The sequence below is a fragment of the Sinocyclocheilus anshuiensis genome, unplaced genomic scaffold (genome assembly GCF_001515605.1).
Source record: "Sinocyclocheilus anshuiensis isolate Anshui unplaced genomic scaffold, SAMN03320099.WGS_v1.1 scaffold697, whole genome shotgun sequence".
Taxonomy (NCBI): domain Eukaryota; kingdom Metazoa; phylum Chordata; class Actinopteri; order Cypriniformes; family Cyprinidae; genus Sinocyclocheilus; species Sinocyclocheilus anshuiensis.
In genome coordinates this window covers 1,600,870-1,610,622 of record NW_015538036.1, presented here as the reverse complement: position 1 = coordinate 1,610,622, position 9,753 = coordinate 1,600,870, and the positions used below count along the sequence as shown (strand labels likewise).

At 38.3% G+C, this 9,753-nt stretch overlaps 1 protein-coding gene across 1 annotated transcript in view; it reads left to right on the top strand.

The window, feature by feature from the left end:
* Window positions 1–957: 957 nt before the first annotated feature.
* The window catches only part of LOC107681387 (WD repeat-containing protein 66-like), a 10,637-nt gene continuing 1,841 nt past the window's right edge, over window positions 958–9,753 (top strand). Inside the window, exons 1-16 of the mRNA XM_016477670.1 lie at window positions 958–1,194; window positions 1,537–1,677; window positions 1,884–1,993; window positions 2,405–2,513; window positions 2,727–2,807; window positions 2,963–3,040; window positions 3,121–3,165; window positions 3,267–3,469; window positions 3,657–3,845; window positions 4,775–5,025; window positions 5,261–5,412; window positions 5,685–5,858; window positions 5,943–6,134; window positions 7,682–7,828; window positions 7,999–8,142; window positions 8,252–8,480. Of these exons, the coding sequence (XP_016333156.1) occupies window positions 958–1,194; window positions 1,537–1,677; window positions 1,884–1,993; window positions 2,405–2,513; window positions 2,727–2,807; window positions 2,963–3,040; window positions 3,121–3,165; window positions 3,267–3,469; window positions 3,657–3,845; window positions 4,775–5,025; window positions 5,261–5,412; window positions 5,685–5,858; window positions 5,943–6,134; window positions 7,682–7,828; window positions 7,999–8,142; window positions 8,252–8,480 (2,482 nt within the window). The remainder of the gene's footprint in view (window positions 1,195–1,536; window positions 1,678–1,883; window positions 1,994–2,404; window positions 2,514–2,726; window positions 2,808–2,962; window positions 3,041–3,120; window positions 3,166–3,266; window positions 3,470–3,656; window positions 3,846–4,774; window positions 5,026–5,260; window positions 5,413–5,684; window positions 5,859–5,942; window positions 6,135–7,681; window positions 7,829–7,998; window positions 8,143–8,251; window positions 8,481–9,753) is intronic.

Sequence of the window (9,753 nt, the reverse complement as noted above, 5' to 3'; positions counted from 1 at the left end):
AGCACACTCATGATAAACTGGATATTGCAAGGTATATGGAAACCAGGGCTACTTTATAAACTTTTTAAAATATTAATATAAAATAATACATCTCAATAAAGGTTTCAAATGAAAAAAACAAGTGCAGTTATATAAGTACTTGTTTACTAGCAGTGAAACTCTAGCAATGGTTTTATATGTTGTTGTTGTTCTTTTGTATGTGGCTCAAAACACATAAACTGTTATAAACTGTAATCATCTGAATACCTGGTTGGTAAGCATGACAATGAAATAAAACCACATTGGCATACATACAGTTAAATTTCAGTTAGTGTACAGGTAGGATTTTTTAACTGAGTAGTTGAGCTGTACTATGAGCTGTGCTGTTACCATATTTGTTTGTTTGTTTATTTACTCATAAACTGTTTATTTTTTTCTAACTGTCTAAAAATGCAAGTCTAAATTTAAAAAATACACACCACCGTTCAAACGTTTACTTTCTTTTTAAAATAAATTAATAGGCTACTTTATTCAGAAAGGATGCATCCAAATGTACAAAAAATTCTGTTTTTTTTACTTTCTACTCAACAAAAATCCTGTATTTTCATTAAAAATATTACATTTCAGTACTTCACTTCTTTTTATGAAGGATTTTCCTCAGCAAAGCTGTGCGTTGCCCCCACACGTGACCGTATCTTAGCAACGGTAAGCGTGGGTAATTAGAGTGGATAGGTAAAGAAAAACTAGACATTCGCATTGGCAAGATTACAAGCAGTATTGCACTTGTGTTCGCGTATTATTCAACTCAAAGCTTTTTAAACAAACCTTTGGCATAGATAATTTCGACTGCACAGAGACTAAATTAGCCTGGCTAACCGCCACGCGCAGAAGTTCTGGTGTTTGCATCTGTAACATCGTGAATCTGGTTGTGGCCCGGACAAATTCTCCAGCTTTTCCTCTCGCAAGTCATACAGAACAATGTCAACGACAAACGGGACATCTACTGCATCTGACAGGACAGATGCGGAAACTGAAGACGCAGGTGAGCAGATAAACACAGAGGATAACCAGATAGAGAAAGAAGTACACGATGAAGACGAAGAAGGAAGAAGTGAACTATGCAGTCTGCAAGAGGATATTGCAGATTCACAAGTTTACACAGCCACATCACTGTCTGTCATTTCCAAGGAGACCAGAACCAAAACTCACCCACTGGTAATGATTCGATCAAATTCATTTTAATTCCTTTAAAAAAACATGTAATTATCTTTAACGTTAATTAGTTCGTCCAAATAACTACAATGCAACTACAATGTTATGTCACAGCGTCTTCTAAAACTAAAAATATTTTATTTCACAATGACAACAGGTCATATATTATGCATGGCTATTTTATGTAATGACAAGTTGCTTTAGGAGCTAACAAGATTGAACAATAATGATCTTGTAAGTTTAAAATTATTTTATTGTCAAAAAGCTAAAATTTGTTAATGCTATACCCACTATACCTCAGTTTTTTCAGACCTGGATCTAAATCTTTGTATTTTGTACTTGCAGGTCCTTGATTGGGCTTATGGGATGAACCAAACTCTACCTGTTCTCAGTCTGCAGGATGAAGACAGACTTGTCATCTTGTACATTTGTGCCCATGTTGCTGTCATGTATGATCACACATCCAATGCTCAGCATCTTTTACAAGTAAGAGGCTCATACTGCTACAAACTAAGAAAGTAAATGATAATGAAGTTAAATATGATCTAAAGCATAAAATCTTATTGTAAAAATGTTGCTTATGTGCTGTTTAGTGTCTACAGATACACATACTGGTAAAAAATGTATAGCCTGAATGCACTGTAAGTCGCTTTGGATAAAAGCGTCTGCTAAATGCATACATTTATTTACAGGGCCACTGCAGTCCAATCACATGTTTGTGTGCAAGTGAAGACAGACGCTGGCTTGTGACAGCTGACATGGGCCAGGAGAGTCTAGTTATCATATGGGATGCTTATACAGGGTAACACTGACCCAAATATTGTACATTCCATTAATACTATTTGTGTAAATCTGCTTGATGGTCCTGTTAAAGTCATCGTTTTTTGACGTACATCCAAGTTAAATGGATTATTGAAAAGAAATAAATGTTGGGCTGGATTTGGTTCTATTGATTGGATGGAGGCAAATCAGCTGAATGTGAGCTTGCAGTCGATTGTAAGAAAGTGGGGTTTAGGCAGACTAAACGATTGGATAAGTCCGGCATACATCACCAGAGAGAAGTCTGTCGCTTCACTGTAAAATCAAGTTATGACATTTTGATTAAGAATTATGAGGTCAAAATTATGTATAATTCACAATAAGATCTATAACATGAATTTACAAAATAGACAAGGTGAATTTTCTTTTCTTTCCGATCCATAACATGTTGCAGGATTCCTGTGCGGACATTGTTTGACTGTCATCCAGAGGGTGGAGTTTCTGCCATGGCCCTATCAAAGGATTCAAAATACCTGGTGACTGTTGGAGCTGCAGCAGTACAGGTCTGAAACCTAACATTTTATGTTGTCGATCATATTTTTACATAGGCTCACTGTAGATATCTTATGTCGTCTTAGATGCACCTATGAGGAGCGATGTATTCCCAGCATCTATTATGTGTATAATAAAGATGATTGCAGTTATCAAATGAAACCACAGAATATTATCACTGGCTACAAATACACTGATTGATGTACTTTTTTTCTGTGCATCAGCGCGTGTGTATTTGGAACTGGACAGATGAAAGTGAAAGCCCAGAATGTCAAGTTGACCTCAGCCCAAAATATGGTTGCCAGGTATGTTGCAGAACTGTGCACTGATGTGGTTATTACACAGAGGTAACACATAGAGAGCTAAAAAACAATAATGTCTTAATTACACATTTATTGTTTCTTTATGAATACTGGCTGTCACATCAAATATCAAATGAACTTTTTCCATGTTTTCCCAGAGTCAACTACTTTTCAATCCCTTTGACAACACACAGTTGGTCAGCAACAGCAGCACTCAGGTTCTCTTCTATAACTGGGTAGGAATTCATTAATTATTTAGATTACTGATTTACTGTTTTAGTTTTCTTTGTATATAATAATACATTCTGCTGCTCAGGAAAGGGGACATCTGGAATACTCAGCTCCTGAAATTACTGACAAGGTTGGCAGAAGAATCTTTCATCAGATTCAATTTTTGTGCTGTTGTGATGTTATTCTTCTCTGCCATTGGCATTGACCTCTTGCAAATCTGTCACCATTCAGACCTTCAATATGGTGCTAGGTTCCCTGAGCCAGTCCATCTTCCACTATGATGGTGTGCTGGCTTTTACAGCCACCTCAGCTGGGAATATAGTTCTCTGGGACAAGCAGACTCAATCTGTCTCTCGTCACCCAGTAGTGAGGAAAGCCGTAAAGCTTGTGCCTCTCCAGAAGGAAGCAATCACTGTACTGACTTTGATTGACAGGTATATATGACACATAGATACAGTATATGGCAAATGAGTGCATTAGGAATTTTCAAATAAATTCCAGTAATCCTAAAGCCTATTACATTTTCACTTGCTGTATGTTTCACTTTGCTATGCATTTGATGTTTTGTTTTTGTCTGTCTGACATTATTTTATGAAAATATATTATGTGTATACTGTCAAGTTTTATAGTAACAGGCGATGTGAATGGCCACATCAAATTCTATGATGGAAATCTCAAGCTCATCAACGTGTACAATGAGTTTAGCTTGGATCCTATCAGATCCATCTCCTTTTCCAAAGAAAAGCCCTCCATTAGCGACCTGGGATATCCAAAAGACTGCACACTGAATGCCAAGCCATTTGTCATAAGGTGGGGGACTCAGAAAGATTTCAGATTTATTATAATAAATGTGCCATACAAAATAATGCTTTAAAAATTTTACAATTTATGTGCACGTTAGCATTATATATATGAATTATTCTATATGATATTTTGTTTTACTTTACTGAATTAGCATTTATTACAAAGATTTCAAGTCCTCAGTTAAAAGCTAAGACTGCTAACAAGAGTGCTAACAAGATTGAATGCACCAATCCATGTAACAAAGTACATTTAGAGTTATGCTTAAAGAGGATTCTATATGATATTTTGTTTTACTTTACTGAATTAGCATTTATTACAAAGATTTCAAGTCCTCAGTTAAAAGCTAAGAGTGCTAACAAGATTGAATGCACCAATCCATGCAACAAAGTACATTTAGAGTTATGCTTAAAGAGGGAAACATTTAAATTCTGTTCAGCTTATCATTTATTGATAATAAATGTATATTGACTATTTATATTGACTTCCATTTATATGGACAAAAATATTGAGGCATTCTGAATATATCGTCTTTTGTGTACCACAGACAAAGATAATTTGTAAAGGTTTGGAACAACATGAGGATCAGTACATGATGTCAGCATTTTAAATTTTTTGGGGGTGAACTGTCTCTTTAAAGTATGGTCAGTTGTAAACTCTGCAATGCAATAAAATGTTTCTCTCCCTCCATTTACAGAAATTTTGTTCTCTCCACAACTCATGCAACTGCAGTACATGTAAACGCACAGAGAAATGTTCCACAGACCCTTCTAAAGGAACATGTAGAACCTCTAGAAGCATGTAAAGGTTTGGAACAACATGAGGATCAGTACATGATGTCAGCATTTTAAATTTTTTGGGGGTGAACTGTCTCTTTAAAGTATGGTCAGTTGTAAACTCTGCAATGCAATAAAATGTTTCTCTCCCTCCATTTACAGAAATTTTGTTCTCTCCACAACTCATGCAACTGCAGTACATGTAAACGCACAGAGAAATGTTCCACAGACCCTTCTAAAGGAACATGTAGAACCTCTAGAAGCAGTTGCCTGCCATCCTAAACAGCCACTAGTAGCTATGGGCAGCCACAGTGGCACCATTAAGGTTTGGGATTATGAGCATAAAAAAGCAGCCTGCAGCAGGGTCTTCCAGCCCCACAAACAGATCCAGTGTATTACCTACGATCCACAAGGTGAACTAGAAAACAAGACCTCACTCATATTAAAATACAGTTCATATATGTAAAAACATTTGACATTTCATGTTGTTTAATGGCACATTGTCTAATTTAAGAGTTTAAGACTGCTTGCATTCAATTTATACCACATATTAAACACATTTTTTTACAATAGCAAATGTTTGTATGGATGATGTGATTATATATATACTATCTGAGTATGTATGTGTATGAATTTGTCATGTTTTAGGTTTTTACCTGGCAGTGGGCTTTGCCAGTGGGGCTTTGCAGATTGTTGACGCCTGTACACTTCAGAGTGATGGTAAAGAGGGTTTGCACTACAGTCAGGACAGCATTACCCATCTAACTTTTTCCCAGGACTCACGCTACCTGGCTGCCGCAGTTAGTAGGAGTTGCATTTTTCTTTTAGTTCAGTTTGTACTGCCCATTTCAGCACAGACTGTTTTGTGAACCTGTCACATTGAGAAATAATGTGAAATGAAAATTTAAAATATGACTGTTTTTGTCACAAAAACGTTGCTAAGATTTTAAGTGGACCTCAAGGTTTACTTTTTACTATTAAAACTTCGACTGTAACAGCAATGTTCTAGATTTTATGAGGGCATTTTTGTTATGTAGATCTATATTTCCTATATGTATTTTTCTTATTTCAGGACACTGGAAAAGCTGTGACGTTGCTCCGTCGATGTAAAGAGGGGACCCAGGAGGTTTGGAAATACCAGGGCAGGCACCACTCGCATTATAAACCCATTCAGGACCTGCTGTTTGGGGTGGATTTAGACAGCAGTCAGCCTCGCCTCCTCTCTCTTGGCATGGATCGCTGGCTGGTGAGTCCCTGTGTTCCTGTATGATCTTGTACCCTTGGTATGCGGTTAACAACGTATCACATCTATCCTGTCTGTTCTGAACAGGTGGAGTATGATCTGCAGAATAGTGGTGAAGATGGGTTGTTGATTTTGAGTTCTGAACGTATCGAGCAGAGTGCTGTGCCCACCTGCATGATGTGGTATCCTCCTCTGACACCTGAACACTTCCTCCTTACAGCTTCCAACCTGTATAAGATGAAGCTCTTCAATGCTACCTCCAAAATGTGCAGGTTTGCTGTTTTCCTATAGGCAGAACAAATAGAAATATCACTGAAATAACAAACGGCAATCTGGTTGATTTATTTGCAGAATTTCAAATGAACCAAAAGTCAAACCATTCTGTCTCAATATGATTTGTAGAGAAATTAAAATGGAAAAAAATGATTACACCTACCTCAAATTGGTATGACTACGGACAAATGATCAGAAGATTCATCCTAAGTACTGTACATTTGTCATCATAAGTGAAGGGAAATTACTTAATGTTAAGTGAGGTAACTAATGTAAAGGTCAGTGGATTTACAGGCTTCCTGAAGCTCAAAATAATTAAAGAGGTTGTCAACCAAAAGGACCAAATAGGAAAAAAAATAATCTGGTTTTATTGCTTGGATTTTTGAAGTAAAACACACTGAATAATGTTTATCACAATTTTATGCATAGTTAGGTTAAACACAATATAAACAAGGTAATAAGAAATAGAATGGCCCTCTTTAACATTCTACACCTTAACTATTAGATGGTATTATTATGTATTGAATTGGGTTAGGATGACAGCTCTGTAAACGAGTTTATGCTGTAGGTGGGATTATAAAAATTGAAGCAGGAATGCTATATTTGTGATGCTCCAATGCTATATTTCCAAATATATCAGCAAAGCCACAGACCGAGTGCCAAAAATAATCACAGCACTAAAGTTAGCATGATTTTTTCTTTCATACAACAGTTCAATAAACAAAAAGTTGCAGTTCAATAAACAAAAAGTTACTGGCAGCCATATCACCCTGCAGCCCAAGATTGGTTGCCCACTGAAGCTAAGCAGGGTTGAGCCTGGTCAGTACCTGGATGGGAGACCTCCTGGGAAAACTAGGTTGCTGCTGGAAGAGGTGTTAGTGAGGCCAGCAGGGGGTGCTCACCCTGTGGTCTGTGTGGGTATATATATATATATATATATATATATATATATATATATATATATACATATCTGTGGTCTACACTGGATGCTGCACGACACGACACGACAAATCCCCGACAGAAAAGTGCTGCTGCATTCTATTCATGACGTATTGACACAAATTTCAAATGATTTTCAACGGTCGCTTTGTCGCGTCCAGTGTACTAGACAGACCTTAGCTGTTGCGGCGCAGACACGGTGTTACTCACCTATCGAGAAGAAACAAAGCAACCTCGGCATCCAATTCCAATTCCTCCAAATCCCTTCCGCTCCTTGAGTTCTCTCCAGCGCTGGAAAGCTGATTTGATATTTACACGGGTCCTACTTCTTGCCTTATTGCCTTAAGCCTTCTTTTGTTCCGCAGACATTTTCCTCTTTTGTTTTTTATCCGCCATCTCTATCTTTCTGTCGCTCGGCTCGCTAATGTCTGTCCTGTGCAGTGTGCACTGAACGCTCTCTCCTCCACATCATGAGTAGACACGCCCCTTACTGCTGATTGGCTACAAGTTTGTTTTGCTAGTCGGCCCGAATCAGTTTTCTAAAGCGTTTTTGGAAAATCGCTTACCCCACCTTTAATAGTAGTATAATAATGAATTTAAAATGTTCTTTTTAGGATTGTAACTGTATTTGCCACCTCACAATTCTGTTGTTACATTTGCATATATGCAGATCATTGGAGGCATCAGCTGCTCTTGGAGGGAAAGACATGCTGCCCTTCTACAATCTTCTGGAGGGAGGGAGAGATGGACAGCTCTTCAGGGTTTGAGATCTCTGTTCTAATGCTTTCTTTTTTCTCATTGTCCTTTATGTATTTTTTTAGCAGTTTTTCAGCATTTACCTAATTTCATCCTAATAATTAGTTTCATAATGCTCTCTTAACATGTTACCAGGCTTACCAATAGACAGCAAATCTTATGATTTGTCCTTTAGGAAATGGAGGAATATTTTTACTACTGTCAACTACAAAATCAGGACCTTGACACCATGGATACACGGCTTGTGTCCACATGCATACCTCTAGCTGATGTGCCCTTCTTAATGAGAGCGCTTGGCTTCTATCCAACAGAGCAAGAGGTATGAGTGTTGTTGCAATCACAGTTGACTCTACCATACAGATCTGTCATCGATGGGTCGACTACCACTCAATCTTTTGTCAACACATGCTTGTTTTGTTTTGTTGAAGCTGGAAGACATGCAAAATGAGGTGAAGTTCAGCCGCTATGCTGAGACCAGAAATTACGTGACAGACATCGATTTGGAGGAGTTCATTAAGCTGTATGTCAACCACAGACCTGCCTCTGGCATTGCCAGACAGGAGCTGTGCAATGCCTTCCAGGTGCTTGGAAAGCCAGACGAAAGGGGCAGATATACAATTGACAGAGACGAACTGCTGGAGTTACTGCAGGCTAGAGGTAATACATTTTTATGAGCTTTACCAGTACTTTACATTTGGTAACTTGCAATATGACATACCAGAGAAATTATAATTAAAGGTGCAGTAGGAGATCTTGGAAAATGCTATCTTTAGCCTGATAGCACTAAACGCGAACGTCCCACCCTCCCTGCAATCGCCGTCCAAAGCCACGCCCCCTGAACGCATATACACTCACAGACCAGAATACCAGAGACAACATTACTACAATAGGCTACATCAGCGGTTCTCAATTCCAGCCCATGTTCCGAAGTGAAGTAAACAAAAAACGGATTTCCCCTGCTCAGGGAGTAGGGAGCAATGAACACTGTGTAGGGATCATATTGATCGGAACACAGTTCATGCACGTAGCTCAATTCTAACGAGCTGGATATCTGAATCGGGTGTGTTAACTAAGCGAGACATGCAAAATATGCAGAGCGGGGGGGAGGCGCGAGGACTGGAATTGGGAACCACTGGGCTACATCATGTGTCATTCACCGGTGAGAAAACTTTAAAAGTACTACAATACCAGGAAGGAAGATCGGGTTGTTGATGAAGTCAGCAGCCTCACTCAGAAAGACGATAATAACGGTCATATTTTCAAATTTAGAAAGGCGTTTCATTGTCCAGTTTCCTGGATGACACGCAGATTAACCAATCATGATCAAAGCAATAAAGTAAAACAACCAATAGGAATTGTTTCAGCGTGGTAACGCAGCAAAATTGATTTAGTTTTATTGTTGTTAATGATGATAATATTTAACATATACCTTTAGATTTTAGAATAGGTTTCATGATCAAAATATTGTAAAATGCTAATAAAATAATAGTAATGATCTTAAAGAAATTTATTTTGTATGCTGTTGAAGACATTAAAGGAGCAGTAGGAGATCTTGGAAAATGCCAACTTTAGCCTGATAGCACTGAAAGCGAACGTCCCCACCCTCCCTGCAACCGCCGTCCAAAGCCACACCCCCTGAAAGCATTTACGCTCACAGACCAGAATACCAGAGACAACATTACTACAATAGGCTACATCAGCGGTTCTCAATTCCAGCCCATGTTCCGAAGTGAAGTAAACAAAAAACGGATTTCCCCTGCTCAGGGAGTAGGGAGCAATGAACACTGTGTAGGGATCATATTGATCGGAACACAGTTCATGCACGTAGCTCAATTCTAACGAGCTGGTTATCTGAATCGCGAGGACTGGAATTGGGAACCGCTAGGCTACATCATGTGTCATTCACCGGTGAGAAAACTTTAAAAGTACT